Source organism: Cryptomeria japonica, chromosome 3 (assembly GCF_030272615.1).
Source record: "Cryptomeria japonica chromosome 3, Sugi_1.0, whole genome shotgun sequence".
Taxonomy (NCBI): Eukaryota; Viridiplantae; Streptophyta; class Pinopsida; order Cupressales; family Cupressaceae; genus Cryptomeria; species Cryptomeria japonica.
In genome coordinates this window covers 744,665,680-744,687,127 of record NC_081407.1, presented here as the reverse complement: position 1 = coordinate 744,687,127, position 21,448 = coordinate 744,665,680, and the positions used below count along the sequence as shown (strand labels likewise).

The window sequence follows — 21,448 nt, the reverse complement described above, 5'->3', positions numbered from 1 at the left end:
GAAATGTCCCCCCTGTTAAACGCCTAGGAATAAGGTGACTTCAAGTTGTTTTCAAAAGGCAAGTTTAGACATCAAAGTGGACGCCAAGGTTGATGGAGCTTTATAATTTTGAAAAGATCAATTTATGCCCCTTTATGTGGACGCCGAGACTTGGAATTATAAAAAGTTATCAAAATATTATATTGTGAGCTCAAAAAGGTGGTCGAACCTCTTGGAGGTAATTTCATTTCATTTGATATGTGCAATGGGAGGGAAACTAATTCAAATTCAAATTAAGATTGCACTAATTCTTCCCTCACTCTATAAATATTGTTTTGAGCTCTCATTTGGTTATTCTTGCTTTGACAATTCAATGTTATGCTAAGGTATTGAAATCTGGAGTTCTTTGGCTGGATGGAGAATGAAATCCCTCTTCTAAGAAGCTAGTTTAGGTGGTGAAACATCCACCCTAGCTGGTAGGTGCTTTTGGGTTGGAGTTATTTTGTGATTTTGGCTTTGTGGGCAATTTTTAATTTGAGTAAGATGAAGATATATTCAGTTTAATTATGTGGAAAATTAGTTTTGGTGTAGTGTGTGCTTATTTGGAGTGTGGTTTAAATTTTGAAGAGTTTAGAAGAATTCAGTGTGCTGGTGTGTATTTTCTGAGTAGATGGAAATCAAAGATTTGCTCACATTTCAGTGACCATGCTAGATATCATTTTGGGTATGATTTCAAAGGCTTCGTCATAGCTGGGTGTTGCATTTTGAGTGGTTATTTGCAAGAATTGAAGAAGAATTGAATTTTCTAGCCAAGTCACCCCATTACAAGAGGGTTGTATATCTAGCTTTGGCACATGGGGTTCTTGGGAGCCAAAAGATTGCAGTTTGGAGGTCTGAAATTATTCATTGGAGGCGCTTATCCTTGTTGGTGGACATTCCCAGGATCTGGAGCAGCATTTGAACCCGTTTGGAGGCTTGTAGTGTCATTCATTAAATCACCTTACCTAACTTGGGTGCCTATTTGGCGCTGATCTTATTTTCTGAGCATTATCCTTTCTTGTGGTAAGACTTAACAGGTCTGATTATACTTCAAATGATATATTAAAGTTTGATGAAATTTATATGAAAATTAACGATATTCAGCTCTTTGCTTTCTACATTATATTGCAAAATGTCATCCTTGTATGTGTCCTCCATTATGAATGTAATCTGAAACTTCAATCAGCAAACAACTTTCATTGGTTCCATAAACTTGCAAGCATATACTTGTCAAAAAAATCAGGGGTGGACATTTCAAAAAACATGAAAATATCTTTAAAATCCTGATCCACCCAACAAAGCAAGCATTCTAGAGCAAATTGGGAAGATTTTATAGAGAATTTGAAGAACAAATTTCTGGAATTTCGGATTTGCATCAGGTTTGTTCATTTTCATTTTTCTCCTTTTTTCCAAGCATACAAACTTGTAAATGGTAATACATTACTAAATTTTTTAGCATGTCAAATTTGCATATTTTATTGGATTGAATTGATTTAATTAGTCTAAATTTGTTTGTCAATTAAAATTTAATAGATTTACACTTCTTTGAATCACTTTTTTTTTTCAAATATAGGGTTTACATATCAGGATTAAACGATGTTATTATTGTCAAATTTGTCGATTCAATTGCCATATTACTGTATTGTGTTTAAATTTTTTAAATGCATTTAAATTCTACATGATTTGTTTTACTTTTAAATCATGTTCAAATTGCTATATTTCTTTTAATCACTATTGTTTTGTTCTTATTGATATTGCAGGTCAATATACAATCACAATGGCGTCCAGTTCTGCATCTAGTATGGACTTAGCAAATTAGACCCCCTGGAAGCCGCGACCCTGCTTGGAAATATGTCGTAATGGGACCAATAGCACAAACAATGATTTATACCTAGTGTTCAAAGAAGCTTAATGGAGACATCAATTGACTCAAATATAATCTTTCAAGCATTCCTAATTAGTATTCCAAGCTGTTTCCAACAGTTCCAAAAAAGGTGAAACGAGAGATGATAGGACTTCTTGCATCACCCGATAAAAAGAAATTGGAGAGGACCAAGGCAAAAACTGCCATAGAGGCAACCCTTGCTCCTAATTTTCCAACACAATCTGATGTAGATAGAAGCAGCATTGTGGGATCTACTCACGATCCATACATGCATGGAACATCCACCTCATCTAGCTCAAGTAAAGCTTAGTTGCCAGGTTTTTTTGTGCCTAGAAATGTACAAGGAGCACAACATTCATTCGAAGCTACAAGGTGGAACAAAAAGACACACAAAATAGAGAAGGCATGCACAAGTTTTTGGTATTCCAACAAGCTTCCCTTCAACATACAAAGGAGTCTATATCGGCCGTATTTGGTGACAGCATTGACCGATGCAGGGAAGGGTACAAGGTGCCCTCTCCGAGAGAGATGAGTGGAATGTTGTTCCAAGATGCTATTATCTAAACAAATTGTGGAAAATCAAAAGAAGCAATGGCAAAAGTTTGGATGCACGGTTCTTTCAAATGGATGGACAAATGAAATAAACCAAACCCTCATCAATTTTTTAGTGGCTTCAAATGGTAAGTTGATTTTTTTAAGTCAATTAATGCTTCCAACTAAATAAAGTATGCAGAAACTTCAAGCTTGATGTTGGAGGAAATTGTTTTAAAAGTGTGCATACAAAATGTTGTGCAATTTGTTACTGACAATGTGATAACATGTGTGGAAGATGGAAGATTGCTTCAAGACAAGCAACCTATGAGAGTAATTAATTGTTATTTAATGGTCATCTAGTTAATTACTTAGTTTAGTTAGATAGTTTCTAATTTCGTCTTGTGTCTTCGATTGTTTCGATTAGAAACATTGTAATGTAAATCGCCTATATGTAAATCATTTCTATTCATTAATAGATCATGCATTTACCACTTCATGGTATCAGAGCCAAATAGTTTTTGGTGAATTTTTCAGTCACAAAAATTCGTGGAAAATCCTAAAAGTTTTCAAACACAATTTTTAGAAGCTTTTTTCTTCAATTTTTTTCAAACAAAATCGAAGGTTTTTTTTGTCTGCAAATTCATTTTTTAGGCAAATCAAAACTTCAATCAAGGTTTTTCAGTCCTGATCGCGATGGCTTGTTGGAGACGTGCCTTTTATTATTTTTCCTGCGGGGGTTTCTAGCAATGAAAAATTGCAACATTTTTTATCAAGATCACGGGTTTCATTCACCTAGTTTTTTTGCATTTTTTTTCTGATATTCATGTTTGCTTGCAAGGGTCTTTTTCTCTTATTTTTGTTCAATTTTTTTGAAAATCGTGGATCCATGGATGCACAAATCACTGTGTTGTTCTCAAATCGTGTTTGGTTCATATCGTAACTGGAAGTGTTTCACGATTTTTGGCCTTTGTTGCTTGCGCTTTGGGTCCGCTTTTTTTGTTTTTACCGGCAACGAGATTTGCAGGTATTTCCTGCAACGGGATTCCCACGTTTTGTTTTCCACATCTCATCTCTCTGCAAATGCGATGGGAGTGTTCTTCTGCGATGGATTTGTTTTGTGGCCATTTTTTCGCATGCTCTTCTATGACGAATCTAAAATAATTGCAGCCAAGTTTTGGTCTTCATGCGAGGATTTCTAGTTTTTTCACAATTTTTTAAGCAAAATCATTGGTTTTTTTTTTAAATGACACTTGTTCATAATTATAGGTTTTTGAGCCACGATCTAGGGTTTCTGAGTCTGACAATGAGGTGTATATTTCATGATGATTTTTATAAAAATCATGGTCCTTCAAACCTGCATATTTTTTTGACTATTTTTTTATCAATAAAAATCAGGGGGTTTTATTCCAACAAGCACCTTGGGATCTATGCCTCAAAGTTTGTGCAAGGGTTTTGATTATTTTTTGACCACAAAGATCAGTTGTTCATTGTTGCTGCAGTTTTACCTCTTTTTTTGTGCATCAAAAAGTGGGATGGATGGCGTCATTGACCAACATCATGTTGAAAAATATTCAATGCTTCAACAGCAAAAGTTACAACACGTGGAAACGGCGCATACTCACAACCTTTGAATATCGATGTCTAGACCAAATTGTTCTAGTTAAGTCTACCCGTCCCTTGGCAGCAGGAAAAGACCAGGACAAATTCGATGAGTGCAATCAAGAAGCAATTATGCTCATCAAATTGTCAATCACCAACGACATGCTTCCACAAGTGTCATTTGGCAAGTCGGCTTAGAAGATTTGGACACATCTGGAGGATCTCCATGAGACGTCAAACAAGAGCCAAGCATTCTTTTCTAAGAACATGCTGTTTTCAATGATGATGGACAATAAGATGTCTCTGCTGGAGCATCTTACGAAGATCAAGGATATACATGATCAGCTAGAAGTTCTTGGTCGCAAGATGGAGGAAGAAGACATGGTGGTGATCACTCTAAAGAGTTTACCTCACCCATATGAACATTTTATCGAGACACTCAACATTACACCCACAAATGTTGACCTCAAGTTTCCTAAACTATGCAACAAACTTTTGCAGCAAGAAAGGTGGAAACAACAATTTGGGACCAGCAGTGAATCATCAACTGCAGAATAGGCCTTCACTGCCAAAGCCAAGGACAAAGACAAAGGTAAAGAAAGGCAAGTCCTTTCAGCCAAAAGGACAAAGCAAACCTAAGAGCAGCTCCAAGAAGGTTATCAATGTCACTACTGTGGTAAGCTTGGCCACATGAAGAAACAATGCCGCAAACAGTTGGCTGACAAGCAATCCAACCAAGGAGGGTCTCAGCAAAAGGCCCATGTTGTAGAGCACAATGAGTAGGAGTCTGCTTTTTAAGCTTTTATGGCCAGAAAACTAACGGACCAAGTTAAATCCTCTACCCGGTAAATTGATTATGGATCTTCTCAACACTTCACGCACATAAGAGATTGGTGCATGGAGTACATGGCTTGCTCCAATTCAATGATCTTTGGAGTAGGTGAAGAGCATCGATAATCGGCAAGGGCAATGTTCAAATAACATCTGGTGGGAGGAATCTCAAATTCCTCAACGTATACTATTTTCCAAGCATGGAGCTTAATTTGTTGTTTGTTAATCAGATGAGGCGACATTGTCCGAAGTTGGATGTCATCTTTAGTGCACACAAGTACCACATTATTGATAAGGAATCCAAAAAGACAATTGTTGTTGGCCTCATAGATCATGGATTGTACAAGCTGATTGATACTGGAGATGGCAAACATTCAGAGTGTTTTTGAGCCCCAGACTTATTCAAAGGCAAACGAAATACCTAAATGGTAAAAGGCTATGGAAGTTGAACATCATAGTCTGAAGAATAACACTTGGGTTCTATCAGATCTTCCATTTGGTAACAAACCCATTGGTTGCAAATGGGTCTATAAAGTGAAGTACAAAGCTGATGGAACACTTGATAAATACAAAGCTCGGTTGGTAGCTAAAGGCTTCTAACTAAATGAAGCAATTGATTACAAGGAAACCTTTGCTCCCACTGCAAATATGAGCACCATCCAACTAATTCTATCCATTTCAGCTCAGTCCGGCTGTACAGTCCATCAAATGGATCTAAAAAGTGCCTTCCTCAATGGTGATTTGGAGGAAGAGGTCTACATGACACAACCTCAAGGTTTCAAAGTTGCAAGCAAAGAGCACCACATATGCAGACTAGTAAAAGCTCTTTGGCCTAAAACAAGCCCCTAGGGCATGGTAAATCAAGATTGATCAATATTTGGTTGAACAGGACTTTCAAAGAAGTCCTTTGAATCCCAATTTGTATATCAAGTGTACTGGTAATGACACCATTTTTCTTGTCATCTATGTTGATGATATCATCATTAGGTAGTGGACAACACTTGCTTGAACAAATCAAACAAAACTTGTGTCAAGCATTTGACATAACAGATTTGGGACCTACATTATTGTCTCAATGTAGAGGTTTGGCAAACAAGTGGCACCATTTTCATCTCTCAGTTGAAGCATGTTAGGAGTTTGCTAGATAAGATTAGGATGCAAGATTTCAAACCTTTATCTCACCCATGGAGAAAGGGTTGAAACTATCAACCAAATCAGATTCACCTGTGATGAATGAGTCGGCATTCAGACGACTAGTTGGCAACCTTATCTACCTTACCGCTACTAGACCTTATCTTAGTTATGCTATGAGCTACATATCTCGTTTCATGCTAAAGCAAAACATTGGGTTGCAGCAAAGCATGTACTGAGATATGTGAAAGGGACGCCTAACTTTGGCATTTCGTACAGCAAAAGCAAAGATCCTTGGCAGATTGGCTTTACAAACTCAGAATGGGCAGGTTTTGTTGATGGCACGAAGTCTACTTCTAGGTATGTCTTCAATCTTGGCACGAGTGCAATCACATGGACCAGTAAGAAGCAGCAAGCAGTAGCTCTTTCCTCGACAAAAGCAAAGTATCAGGGGAATCGTTAAGGCAGCATGTGAGGCAATTTGGCTTCGAAGGATGCTTTTTGACATGAAAATGTCTCAAGCCAGGCCTTCAACCTATACTATGACAATCTGGGGGTGCTGAAACTTGCCAAGAATCTAGTCTTCCACGAGCGAACCAAACATGTTGAACTGCATTGTCATTTCATTCGTCAAATTGTTGAAGATGGAACTATGGTCTTGCAGTATCTTCAAACAGTGGACCAAACTGCAAACATTCTCACTAAGTCTTTGAGCTCGAACAAGTTTGTAAGATTTAGGGGGCAACTTGGTGTAGTTGATAGGATGACCATTAAGTGAGGGTATTAGAGCAATTAATTGTTATTTAATGGTCATTTAGTTAATTAGTTAGTTAGATAGTTTCTAATTTCATCGTCTTTGATTGTTTCGTTTAGAAACATCATAATATAAATCGCCTATATGTAATTCATTTCTATTCATTAATAGATCATGCATTTACCATTTCACATCCAAAACTCTAATGGACCCCTTGTGCAATCCATTGCCTTGACCTTCTTTTTGAGGATATAGGCAAAATTGATTAGGTAAAACTAATTGTAGAAGATGAAAGAAATATAAAAATACATATTATAATCACCCACAGGTTCTTACCTTGATGAGAAATCACACCAAGGGGAAGAGCTTGTGCAATCATGTGCCACAAGGCTTTAAACTAATTTTCTAACACCACAAAGTATTTCTAGTTTATTGACTTCCTTAAAGTAAATGTTTGTAAGTCAAGCATGGCTAGACTCAACTTATTCAAAGAAGGCTTATGGAGAGAGGGTCACAAAAAGAATTTTTGATGATGTCTTTGCAACAAGCACTTTAAAGATTGTCAAGGTAACTTCAAACTTCAATTTAAATTTCAAAATGAATCCTTTATTTTTTAATTTTAAAAATATTTAGTTTCATTAAGTTGTGACTTAAATTTGTTTGTACTTTGATGTTTGTAGGTAATGAAGCCGCTAGTAACGGTTTTGTGCTTGGTGGATGGGGAGCAAAACCCAATGAGATACATTTATGAGGCCATGGAAAGGGCCAAAGAGGCCATCCAAAACTATTACAAGGGGATGCAATTAGACTTGCCACTATTCGAGAGATCATTGATTAGAGGTCAAACAATCAACTCCATCAACCCATTCATGTAGTAGGGTGCCAACTCAATCCCAACTTTTTCTTATTCAATAGCTTCAAGAATATTAATGAAGAGGTTATGGAGGGCCTCTCCACATGCATTGGGAGGATGACACCTAAAGTTGAGGTGAGAACCTCATCATTTTTGAGTTGTAAAATTATAAGCAAGCTAGGGGAGGCTCTTTCCTTCATCATTAGCTATACAAAGAAGATACATCCAAACATCAAGTAAGAAAAAGTCAAGTCTTATATCTTGCAAGTTACAAATTACAATTTTTAATAGAAAATTGTTTATTTATAGACTCTTGAATATCTTATTTGCAGGTTCTTAATGGGAAGATTGGGGTGAAAATACCGCAAATCTCCATAGCCCTTCAAATTTTGTCTCGACCTTGTAGTGCTTATGGCTATGAGCACAACTGGAATTTGTTTGATGCAATTCACAAGAAAAAGTGTACTAAGTTGACTCAACGACACCTCAATGTGCAATGCAACCTTCAGCTTTGCACAAGAAAGGCAGCAGACAAATCAAAGCATCCTATTGATTTGGATGAGATTGATCCCTACAGTGATTGGATGATGTAGAAAGAGCCCTCCTTTTTTATTAAGGCTAAGATTGTTGATTTGAGAGGCAAGCTATGAAGGATGTGGCTGCAGCAAAATCAAGGGAGATTGGATTGCCATTGGATGACACTGATGTGGCAAAGTAATCATTGCCACCTAGCAGCAAGGTAGAGCCATAGGTGCAGTCTTCTAGGCCAAGCAAGGAGCCACAATTGAGTGTGAGGACTCTACCCTCTACTGCCCAGTTTTTCACTAGAATGAGGAAGAGGAAACTATAAAAAAAAAAAAATTTGTCCTTGCCTAGATATGCAATTTATGATGATGATTTTCAAAGACAATCATCATAAATTCCGAATTCATAATAGTTATCAGTTAGCATCTAGCTATTGCATCTAACTCTACAAGATATGTGATTTTTAAACCATATCTATTTAATAATCAAATATAATAAAAAACATTTCCTCATGGTTATGATATATACAGGTTTCTCTTAGGAGAAAAAGTTGGTCTCTAAGCCAAACACAAATCTTTTGTCCAAATTTGTCCAAGGCTGCCTATAGACAAATGATGTATATCAAGTATGCACTTTCCATGTCATTCCCTGTTTTGTAAAATCTAGAGAAGGAGTTGTCTAGCAGATTCCTCTCCATGATCAAGATGTCACCATAATTGACTGAGAATATATATATATATATAAAGTTGGTCTCTAAGCCAAACACAAATCTTTTGGCCAAATTTGTCCAAGGCTGCCTATAGACAAATGATGTATATCAAGTATGCACTTTCCATGTCATTCCCTGTTTTGTAAAATCTAGAGGAGTTGTCTAGCAGATTCCTCTCCATGATCAAGATGTCTCCATAATTGACTGAGAATTTAAAGGGATACACGTGTGTGTGTGTGGTATATATACATACGTGTGTGTGGGGGGGGGGAGGTATATATATACATACGTGTGTGTGTGTGTGTTGGGGGGGGGAGGGGGAGGGGCACATATATTTGCTAGCTTCTTGTAATCTTTTGATTAGTTGACTGTCATGGTAGTTGTAAAGCCTTTTCAGCATCTTTGAAGAGTCTTTTAAGAATAGCATATGGGATTTCTCATTTCTTTACGCAATTATGAATCGTTAAAGAATGTTTGGTTATGTAAAGTTTCTTGAATTTTCGCATTATATTGTTCAAAATTGCAAGTTCTTTAAACCTTGATTCTATTTCCCAATAAAATAGGCACCAGCCATAAATGGGTAAATGATCAAGATTTATTTTGATAGATTAGTGTACATTAGCATAGATTAGGTCCCACCAGTCTGTATGATTCAGTAATATAAAGTTGTGTGAAATCTTATGAGAGCTCATGTCTAACATATCTTCAGAGAATTGTGCATGTTCTATTCCCAGGTTGCACATGAAGAATAGAAAGCATAAGGGCATTAATTTAGGGGATATGAATCAGTTTCATATCTTTTAGTCAATGTGTAACCTGTGTTCCAAGGGGGGGACTCCTCCCATGCCTTGGTGCCCCAATCCTCGCCCCTGAAAAGTTTGGGAACTTGGGGACTTGGGGTTCCTTGCCTAAGGCAGCCCCTTATATTTGAGCTCCGATTTTGATACAGACCTGCCAATTACATCTGCTGATTAGGGACAATCAGATATTTTCTATGTTTTTGTTATAATTCTTGCATAATATGTATACACATTGACAATGAAAGCATTTGAATTTTGTTAATTTGTTTGTCAATGCTCATGTGAAATCTCAATTCAAATCTAATGTTAAGTATTAAGCTTCTACAATGTTTATGATGAATAATTTAACAATGTTCAATATTTGAAATTTCTCTATTTTTTTATAGCCGTCCCCTTTAAAATGGCCCAAAAGTACCCTTGTACCGGAAACACATCCCACCATCCCTTGCTGTCCCTGTCCCCAAAACTTGGTGGAGCATATAACCTGATCTACTGTAAAGGAGGTTTTTAGATGTACAAAACCAGTAAGACAGTGTAAGATGTATCTAGCGACAAAATTATTGGGATATCCTTGACAAAGGGGTCACTAAGCCGTGTGAAGTCTATTCTTCATTTCCCTTTAATTTACTATCAAGATTTATAGGAATACTCTCCTTGGTCCTACAAAGTCAGAAGTGTGAAAGAGTTGCTTGTTCTTGTTAGTTGAGCCACCAATGAAAACAACCTAATTATGAGTCTTGCCCACTTAATCCTAATCAAAATGTGTAGCGGGGGAAACAAAACAAACTGAAATAGTTAGAGTTATCTTAGATGAGTTAGCAATAAGCCTAGGAATCCCATTGACAAGATAAAGGCATAAGTACGTCCATTAAGTCATTTTATTATTTTGAATTATCATTGTTTCCATCTATCCTCATATATGGCAAATTTAAGGATTATAAAGCTGAACAACTTAGATGATGAGGTAGCATATAGAAAACAACCTAAGAGATAAGGTGTAATTACACTTTATAACTGCAATTATGCTTGTATCTCTGCTGAACGTTAGGGACTTTCACTTACTGCAGTTTATAGAATAGCAGCATTCTTAAAAAGAGGGCCCCACTAAACTCTCCTACCTCTAGTACAATTATCTTTTGTAAGAGATAAAACCCTTATGACTTCGCCTCAATGAAAGAGGCTTTGGCTGGGGCTAGTTTCTGCCAACTACGAAATCCTCCTGGTTAATTTATACTGGACAATAAAATTCTCAGGGTCAATTTCTGCTAAATGCTAGAATCCGGAAACACTTCTAAAATTTACAAGAAATTTCCATCATGCATGATCAAAGTTGAATTCCTATCACTCTCATTCCAATAAGGAATACGTTTCATTTATTTGCTAGTTTAGGCATATAAATGCCAATTTAATTAAGATAAACACATGCACTTACAGTGACTAATCATTATAATGATGAAGTTATTGTTGATAATTATATGCATACAATGACCCCTAATATATTGCCTTTTGGGATAGTGATTTAGTTATTTGTATATATGGGCTTCAAATTTTCAATTAGTGAAAACATGGCTTGAGGCCATGCCCTAAGCATACTCAATAGGCCACACAACCCATATAATCTTGTGGACTAATAAAGGTCAACTCGACATGATATAACACACTCTTTTGTATGTAGACTTTCTTAGGATGGAAAAGCTTGCATACCCCAAAGTATCTCCGGTCATTTGTAGTGAGAATCATATCACTCGTCATATCTACTAGTATACCTATCTTTAGAAAAATATAGGTAAAGTACACCGAAAGATATCATATTTGTTCATTATTCCAGTCAAAAAATTATTATTTATTATATTATGATATTCTAATCAATATCAAATTATTATGAAGACAACTATTTTTTATAATTTTATATTTCTATTAGATTCTTCACCAAAGCAAAAAAATCTATTAAGACTAATTATTATTATTATTACATTATATCTTTATATTATGTTCTAATATTAGATTGACATAATTATGAAGTTAATTGTTAGTATGACAGAGATAGGCGGAATTGATTAATAGTTAAACTCAAAGTGAGTGGTAGTTGAGAGGAGAAAATAAATAAAATATTTTTTTTACTTTTCATGCATTTAAGTGTCACAAACATATCAAATTTAATGCTTCAAGATAGATTTTATTAACACAAAAATTTGCATCCATTATGTGATGGAGATAGACAGAATTGATTAATAGTTAAACTCAAAGTGAGTGGTAGTTGAGAGGAGAAAATAAATAATACATTTTTTTAAAATTTTCATGCATTAAGTGTCACAAACACGTCAAATTTAATGGTTCTAGTTTTTACTAACACATATTTGTGCATCCATTACGTGAATGTAATATGCCTTCGGAGTAACTTCAACATAATTCTACTTTTCATGCATTTAAGTGTCACAAACACGTCAAATTTAATGCTTCTAGTTTTTATTAACACATATTTGTGCATTCATTATGTGAGTGTAATACGCCTTCAGCGTAACAAGACTTACGATGAGCTTAACCCTCAGATTTCCCCACTGATAGTAGAGCATTGCACTGCATAAAAACCATGGATTTTCAATTCTTTATTTTCTCAACAGGGATGAACAGACGGAGGGAAATGCCCAGTAACAGTTAGAGCCTCTCCCTAATATTTTGGGAAAAACGGTAAATCCAATTTTCAGAAGTTTGAAAAGAACTGAAATAACGGCAGCATTGATACAAGACAAACAATCCAAAAAAGATTGAACTTTCATAGCCTAAATTTTCTATAGCAGTGTTTTTGATGTCAGGAATTATAAAAATATTAAAACCAAGAAATTGAATGCTCTGAGATAGAACTAGAATTCGGATGATGCTAGAGGTAAAAAAAATTATTTTATTGCAATACAATTAGATTTGCCTCATCATAAACCTCCAGAAATAGGTGTACAAAACAACAGGAACTGCAGATGCCTAGAATCTATCAGCAACATATTGTAGCAAAAGCTGCTAACCCATGCTAAACCTTATATACAGAAATGCCAAGAACATACCTGGTTTATATAGATCAGCAACTGTGTTGGCACAAGCTCGACCAAAGACAACAATGTCGAGAAGGGAGTTTGCACCAAGTCGATTAGCACCATGGACTGATGCACATGCTGCCTCTCCAGCAGCCATTAGTCCAGGTACCACAGAATCTGGGTTATCTCCTTTGATATGCGATACCTGCTTATCAGAAATTTGACCAACACAAATTGATGTAACAATATTTACTTTATGCTAATCACAGAGAGAATATTTCACCCAAATGCATATACATATTAATGTTTGCTTTCAAGAGTCAAGCTTCCCCATAAAAGCAAGAGACTAGTTATCTGCAGCTATTCAAGTTAATATACTCTTTCTTTGATATGCATTATTACCTCACCAAGGTGATTTGTTGGAATGCCACCCATATTATAGTGCACAGTTGGCAAGACAGGTATTGGCTCCTTTGTAACATCAACCCCTGCAAAGATTGCTGCAGTTTCTGAGATGCCAGGAAGCCTCTCTTTCAAGACCTCTGGAGGTAGGTGATTTAAATGGAGATATATGTGGTCTTTCAAGGGTCCTACAACAAAGACATAAAATTAGCAACTAGAAGCGATTCACGATAATGTAGAAGTTATCAACAAGAGAAATATAAAATACGAGCAACACATCGGGAAGTTTTTACTTCTACAGGAATGTTTGTTGATATGTAATGGGAAATCTTGCTTGGAGAATTTAAGACTAGATTAGCATCTAAGAGTTATTTTTGCCAAGAAACATGTCATCAAAACAAAAAACAGGACATTAATAGGAGATGCCCTAAATTGTTCATACATCTAAAGGATCTTTTGGTTTTAGCCAGGTAGAGCAACAAATATTTGTATAAACGTACCAACACCACGGCCTTCACGAATTTCCATCGTCATGGACCTGGACACAACATCTCTAGAAGCCAGATCCTTGGCAGTTGGAGCATATCTCTCCATAAACCTCTCACCTTCACTATTACGTAAAATCCCTCCTTCACCACGTGACCCTGAATTTTAGGCCAATCAAAACCATAAATTAATAACTGCACAAGAATCACCCAATCCCATTAATCATCAGAATGAAGTATCCTCTTAGTGACACACAAGTCAACATTGAAGTGGTATTTCAAAAAAATTTCGAATCTTTAAAACTTAGATCGTCATTTGTTGTAAATACTATAACAATAAAGAGAGTATATTACCACTACCAAAGCAAGTTATTTTTTCCAATAATTTTCCAGAAAGAAAGAAATTATATTAAGGTCCATGGGAACATGTGTGACAAAGAATAGGTTAAAGGGACTGGAACGTACAACCATTACAACAGCCAGAAACTAGAGCAAAAGAGTGAACCATAAATTCAAAGCATAAACAATAAAACAAGAAAGGAGGAAAAGAAACAGAGAAATAGACATGCAGGTTTTAAACCAAAAAGCAACCCACACAAGTATTAAAGAACATGCGAGGGAAGGACCTTGCCAACAGCATAAGCCAATAAAGACCATCAAGCAAGTGAACAAAAATAACTCAGTGTTTCGGGACACAATGGAGAAGCCAAGGATAATATCATCAATCACATTAGCCATACCAGTGCAAATTCTGAGAATGCTTATTGGAGAAAGCCCAAAGTAAGGCAGGGATTGCTGGACAATCCTAGTGAGAGCAGTTGACTCTGCATAGAAAATCCCCTAACATACAGGATTGCACAACTGCTGACAGTAGTGGTATTGTGAGAAGCTTAGATTTTATAAAGGCATCCAATGGATTAGGCATCACTGTAATTGGAGAAACTCGTAAGAGTATCATCCTATTTCAAATCCATTTGTGACAATAAGGCGGAACATAAAGCCAGCTCCTATACAAATCTTAACAATGTGGTCCAAGCATAAGCCACACAACATTAAAGATGGCCCATAACTGCACCCAGGATTTACCAAGCAAGAAAACCTACACAAGTCAGAATATTTTATTGACATGTAATTGGAAACTAACAAGCTATACAAAAAATAATTTTTGACATTGAAACTAATAATCTATCTATTTAGTAGGCTACATTTCTGAGAAAACATGAATGAAGCCTGCAAACTAATTTACTTGTATGAGAAGTTTTTTACCTTCGGTGATAAGACAACCTGCACCATATATGCCCGTAGGATGGAACTGGACAAATTCAAGATCCTAAACGAAAAGTAGAACACCATGAGCATAACAAGATATTGTCAATTCAGTAATAAACATTTATCAAACAGAGGATTCAATAATAATGACCTGTAAAGGCAGCCCAGCACGTGCAACCATACCGTTTCCATCTCCAGTACAAGTATGAGCTGACGTTGCAGAGAAATAAGTTCGGCCATAACCCTGCATCACTTGCAATATACAGAATTAAGCAGGCATAGGAATTAATTTTGAGTGGCTTTAATGAAACTGATACTTCAGTAGCTCTCATATACAAGATCAATTCATTAAACTAAGTCCTTACGCCTGTGGCTAAAATTGTGGAATGGGCACGAAAACGATGTATTGTGCCATCTTCCATGTTTAAAGCAAGCACCCCTCGACAGGAACCTACAGCCAACAAACAACAATGTGGAACAGTTCTAGACTCTTAGAAATTAGCACTCAATGTTTGAAAAATTGAACTAACTAATTAAAAAATACAAGAAAACACATGAAAGAATTTTAAAAGAATCAACACGCCACAAACTGGTAAACAGTTCTAGACTCTTAGAAATTAGCACTCAATGTTTGAAAAATTGAAGCAACTAATTAAAAAATCAATCAAAAGCAACCAATTCATATCAATTGTCAAAGTAGCAAATAGAAATGGAGCGTACAAAGTACATTTTTCATCGACAGCATTTTTCCTCTACCCCACAAGAGGCCACTCCCATTGCTCTAAACCCTATATATCAAATGCTTCAGACATTTAGATCCATTATTCATATGATAGATAACAAACAGAAAGTACTGGAGGCTTGGCTTTGAAGTGAGATATCTCGCTTCACAATATGGCTTATGTGACTCCCTCATAAAATTTCACTTTAAAAATAAGCTTGTGAAATAAATTTGAATTGCTATTGCAATGTACATACCAACGGTGTATACTATCTCTTGTTTACAGTTCTTGGCCAATAGGAGAAAAAGGCATGTTAGAGCAGGAAGGAATGAATCGTCCTATGGGAGTTTCTCTTCAATTATGCAATGTCATTTTGAGCTCACTTGTGACTTTCAAGGCTCCCCTGTAGATGTCAAATAATGGGATGAAGATCACTGTTTGTGGAATTCCTCAAGACTTCCTGGCTTCTCTAGAGACCATGTTTATGGATTACAAATGAAGAATGTCCTCATCAGCAATAAGCACCATTTAACTTTTACTGAGTTATAAGTTGGCCATAGATTATTATCTATTTCTCATTTTTTGGTATTTAATCCTTGACCTTGTCCCTAAGCAAGAAAAAGATAAAAAAATTATCAGCCATACAAGACACTTTCCAAGGTCCTTAAGTTATCATGTTATGTTGTGGATTAGAAAAGGTTCATGACTAAGTCCATATCTCCATGGTTGTTACAAACCACATTTGTTTTCTTGTAGTTCATATGCACAAAACCCTGTGTCCTATCCAGCATGATGAGCAAGCTTGTGACACCTCTTGCTTCTAAAGCTAGTTTTCTATAAACCTCCAAGTTTCCAGGTTAAAAGATCACAGCAAAGTCTGCATAAGAAGGTCTCGCATGTCCAGTTATTCCCTTGGGTACATACACTGTATTCTCCAAACAAATCCCTTGTACCCAGTATCATCTTTTAGCCTTTTTCATGCCATACACAACAAGTGTCCTTTCTTCACATGATGTTAGTTTAATGTTTTGGGAAACCATTTGATGGATTAAAAATTAAAATGACTCAGGCTAGTTGTCTCATTTATGGGATACATTTCAGGGACCATGTTTCTTATGCTAAAGATAAACCACCAGAATAACAAACAAAATTGTATAGATCAAATCATTTTAATCTACAGAAGAAAAAAATGCCAGGAAAACTGGAGGAATTTCTGAAGGGATCAAGTTCTTGTAGCATGTGGAGATATGTGTTTTTTTCATTGTAACATCAATGCAAGTCTTACCATCATCATCCATGATAAGATCCAGTGCAAAGTATTCCACAAAGAACTGAGTGTTATGCTTCATTGCCTGCCCATAAAGTGTGTGCAGTAGAGCATGGCCAGTTCGGTCCGCAGCACAAGCACAGCGATATGCTTGTCCACCTGCATCAGGATCCATTTCCTAGGATTAATACCAAAAAGAAACAAATACAAATCTTCCATAAATGATGCATTAAGACAAGCAGCAAAACACTGCAGTTTATCAGAATCTATCTACACTGACATATGCTGAACATCCATTCACAGAGAAATCCAAACAAACCTTTTCCAAAATCTAGACTTTGACCACCAAATGCACGCTGGTAGATCTTTCCATCTTCAGTTCTTGAAAATGGTAGTCCATAATTTTCCAGCTCAATGACAGCCTTTGGAGCCTCCCTGCACATATATTGAATAGCATCTTGATCGCCTGCATTCACAAGTGAAAGATATTTCACTTTTAATCTAGTGGTTTTAACTAGAAATTTATCTTGTAAATTATGAAAAGTTGGATAGTAACGCAAAGCTTCTCTTTGTGATAATTTAATGAACAACAGACATAATAAATTCAACTTTTATCATTTATCTAAGAGCATAAAGAAAGAGAATTTGGGTGCCAGGTGCAACAATGACAGCTACACCAAAAACAATGAAGTCCCACCATTTGAACTCTAGATTCAAAATGGAGGAAGTACTAGATACAGTGCAAGCCAGTGGTAGAAGTAGAAAGAATGACATTTGTAATCTAAACATGGGTTCGTAGCTCCCAGAATAAATAGCATTGCCCAAAATTCAAAGATTTAATAAAGAAGAAGGAATCTAGAAAGAAAAGAAGTAAGTGATTACCAAGCCAATCACTGCCCTTAACCGTATCATACATATGCCACCTCCAATCATCTTCAGTCATATTTCCCAAAGCTGCATTAATTCCACCCTGCATATGCTTTTTGATGTTACTGATATTCTAATTATATAATCCAAACACTCTTAAGTGTTGGTGAGGTGTAATGCACATATACAAGATTTTAAGTATAGTTAGAATGTTCAAAAGATTTTTTTATATATTACTGCAACAATAGAGTTTGAATTTTACAGCATTCTTTAAAAATTCAGTCAAATTTACTGAAAGCGCCTTTAAAATGACCGAATCGATCAATACTCAGAATTCAGATAAATGTAGAGCATTTTCTTCTTTCTTCCAGTTCAGGAAGTCTTTAAATTCAAGAAACCTAGGGCATCTAAACTAGTAAAGCACAAATATTAAAATAAGTTTGTTGTCTCCGCAATAACCTTCCCTCTGTCCATATTTATTGCATAATCCGCAAAAATTTGCAAAAATTAAACAAATTGAATCATCCAATTTGTATGAATAACGCTGGTTTCTCTCAGTTCAAAATTTCTAGAATACTCTAGAGTCTAAACTACCAGGCACAACTATAAATTTCGTCTTGGCTTTCACTGTAAATATTTACTCTGCCTTCATTTCTTGTGTAACCAGGCATCACTAATAAAAGCTTAAACATACTGATCATCATCTTTACAGAATACAATGAACTCTAACTTCTCAGTTCCAAATATTCAGGGTACCCATTAATAGACCACAAATATGAACCTAATGTGATTTTCTAGGAAATATTTTTGTTTTGCCTTCATTTCTGACTTAGTTCGATAATATAAAAATTACTTAAATCAAATTGCAGAATAACAAATTGTTTCCTTCACTTTAAAAAGAAATTAGCCCAATCTAACCTAAAATAATTTTTTGTGCAAATATTTTCGCGTTGCCTTTGATTTTTAATCCCTAACCATTTTAAAAAGTAAAAATTAAATCATTTTAAATAACTTCTTTGCACTATAAAGACTCGTTGTTGTCAGTACAAAAAATTTAGGGCAATCTACACTAGCAGGCCACGAATATGAACATGATATTAAATTCCTCTGCGACTACTCTCCTCGGCCTTCGTTTGTTGCGAGACTCAATACAAACTTTAAATTAATCTTACTAAACAAATAAAATGAAATTACTGAATAATTAAAAGATCCTCGCTGCGTATGAAAAAGAATGTAGAATAAATATTTAAGGTGGTGAGGACACAATTAAAAAAAGCGGTGCACCTGCGCTGCAACGGTGTGCGATCGAGTGGGGAAAAGTTTGGTAATACAAGCCGTGTTAAATCCATGCTCGGAAAGCCCTATAGCAGCTCTTAAACCAGCCCCTCCTGCTCCGACAACCACTGCATCGTACGTATGATCAACGATGGTGTAAGAAGAACGCCCTCCTACCTGCACGAGAATTAACATCACGAACATACACATTTCAAAAGTGCAGCAAAAATAATTACCAAGGGTTCACATGCACATACCGACGAGGTCTCTGAAGAAACCGATCTAGAAAAAATCAATCCATTTTGATACAATCGTTTGCTTGAAACTGGGTAAGAAGAAGAAAATTTCTGCGCAACCCTTCGCCACATCCTTGCGGGATTCGAACCAGTGAACTCTCAAAACCCTTGCTTTGAGAGGAAAAAATTGTTGTGGCAGGAAAAAGATTGTGTAGTACTACTGCAATGCCTATATGTACAATTAGGCAATAAAATAATGATCATGCGATGCAAAAATGTAAACGAAGACGCCCGTGCTTTTTATTTCAGAAGTGAGATTTCCTAATAATAAATTAGATGTTCGAAAGCTATTGAAGTTAAATTTGCCACCTAAAAAGGATATGCTAGTGTTTAGATTTGTAGTGGGCAATAACGCTGCCACATTTCCACATATTAGAATATCCACATATTTGCTTTTTATTAATTGATGACGTGGGATTTTAGCACAAAAAGATGCCCGTCAAAAATGATGATTTTTCAACTAACAAAGATATTTTGATAGGAAATAAAAAGAAGGATGGTGTGTGCATGTTGTCCTCCACACCCCCAACTGAAAAAAGGAGGAATGGTGTGTGTACATATTTTCCTCCACAAACCTAGTAAAGTAAGTCAAGTCTTTTTTTCAACTTCCATTATGACATCATTTCTAGTGGCATAAAGATTAAAATGGAAAAGCAATTTCTATTATGACATTATTTCTATTAGTACTAGGATTATGGTATATTACTTTATGTATAAGTTATGGATCAAATTTTGATGTAAATGTGGATTAATTATTTTATAATATTTTTTATTGTAACTATGTCATTAAAAAGAAGAGACAAAGTTGTGATAAAAAAAAGATTTGAGTGTTTAATAAGAGAGAAGATGAAACCTAGAAACAATAAAATCCAAAAAACATTATGAATTTGAAAGAAAACAAGGATGTAATGTGTCGAGTTCCTCCAATAATGTTAATAGAAGAGGAGAGAGAAGGAGATGGAGAAATAGAGATAGAAAGGGGGAGATAATGAGAGAGGGAGATGGAGAGATGAAAAGGTAAAGATATAAAACCAAAAACTTTTATAGAGGGATTTACATAGAAGCACTAAACTTGTCATCACACGGTACCCAATAAAGGTCAATCTAGTCTTCATTTCTTATTATTCATGTTTAACCAATCAATGTAAACATTAGCAACATTAAGCTCCTTGCATGCCTTGCAGTCTTGCATCGTGATTATTAATTAGTAATTACTAGCATCACAGTTATTCATTCATAACAAAATAGAGCATATAACAGAATAAAAATACTTTGTATGTTCTTTGGAATATATATGCTATCATTCATATCCATATTAGTGAAGCTAGTTCAGTGTCTCAACATCAAATGTCAATTTAGAAACATGAATCAAAACCGTGGACCTTAAAAAGTGCAGGTAGAGCAGACAACCATCTTTCATATTAAATATTGATGTTTTGGTTCACTGTTGAAAGTGAACCTAAAAATCATATCTGACATCTAGTGGACTCAGCAAAACAATAATAATGAAATATTGTGGATGTCATTAATCAAACTAAGTGTGAAACATAAGTGCAAAAGACATACACGTGTATCAACAGCACTACCATTTGAAACAAAGTAGTTGACTGAGTTACTTAGTCACCATAAAGTAATTAAGTATATATGTTTGTTGCATCAACAAAAAAGAGACAAGCTTTGATTGCTATTTTGTAGACTACTATTAAACAATATGATTTTGTAAATGAAAATCCGAGCAAAGTCTGACTGCAATGAGAGGAATGCACTATTCTTTTTTTTTTGGATGATCTTGTGCCTGCAAAATTTGTATTAGGATTGTTGTATCAAAATTAGTATTGTATTATATGTGATAATGTATGGAAATATGTGTAGTATAAGAAGTCTTTGAAAAAGTATCATATTTACCTTTAGTATCATTCATTGATTTTGTCAAGGCGTGTAGCATGGGTGATGGTATTGTTTTGGTTCAATGTGAAGTGCCCCATGACTATAAAGTCTTGTAGCATGAATATTGATGTTGATTTATCTTTAATGTAGTCTTCATAACCCATGTTATGGAGACTGGGCAGAAGTTGTTGTATGATGGATTTGTTAGTAGAACAATGGATTGTCTGTTTGTCATCGGTTATGATAATTGTTTTAAGATGAAGAGAATATTTATAAGTGACATCTTTGTCACATATAGTGCAATGTGTAGTTT

General features: G+C 35.5%; 1 protein-coding gene across 1 annotated transcript in view; it reads right to left on the bottom strand.

Moving 5' to 3' along the window:
* Positions 1-19,553, bottom strand: part of LOC131042311 (succinate dehydrogenase [ubiquinone] flavoprotein subunit, mitochondrial) — a 49,394-nt gene extending 29,841 nt beyond the window's left edge. The window contains exons 1-11 of the mRNA XM_057975660.2: positions 19,210-19,553; positions 18,962-19,129; positions 17,693-17,780; positions 17,130-17,276; positions 16,829-16,969; positions 15,187-15,272; positions 14,973-15,065; positions 14,819-14,882; positions 13,568-13,711; positions 13,068-13,255; positions 12,696-12,870 (exon numbers count right to left, since the gene is read on the bottom strand). Of these exons, the coding sequence (XP_057831643.1) occupies positions 12,696-12,870; positions 13,068-13,255; positions 13,568-13,711; positions 14,819-14,882; positions 14,973-15,065; positions 15,187-15,272; positions 16,829-16,969; positions 17,130-17,276; positions 17,693-17,780; positions 18,962-19,129; positions 19,210-19,320 (1,405 nt within the window). The 5' untranslated portion in view covers positions 19,321-19,553. The remainder of the gene's footprint in view (positions 1-12,695; positions 12,871-13,067; positions 13,256-13,567; positions 13,712-14,818; positions 14,883-14,972; positions 15,066-15,186; positions 15,273-16,828; positions 16,970-17,129; positions 17,277-17,692; positions 17,781-18,961; positions 19,130-19,209) is intronic.
* Positions 19,554-21,448: the final 1,895 nt, after the last annotated feature.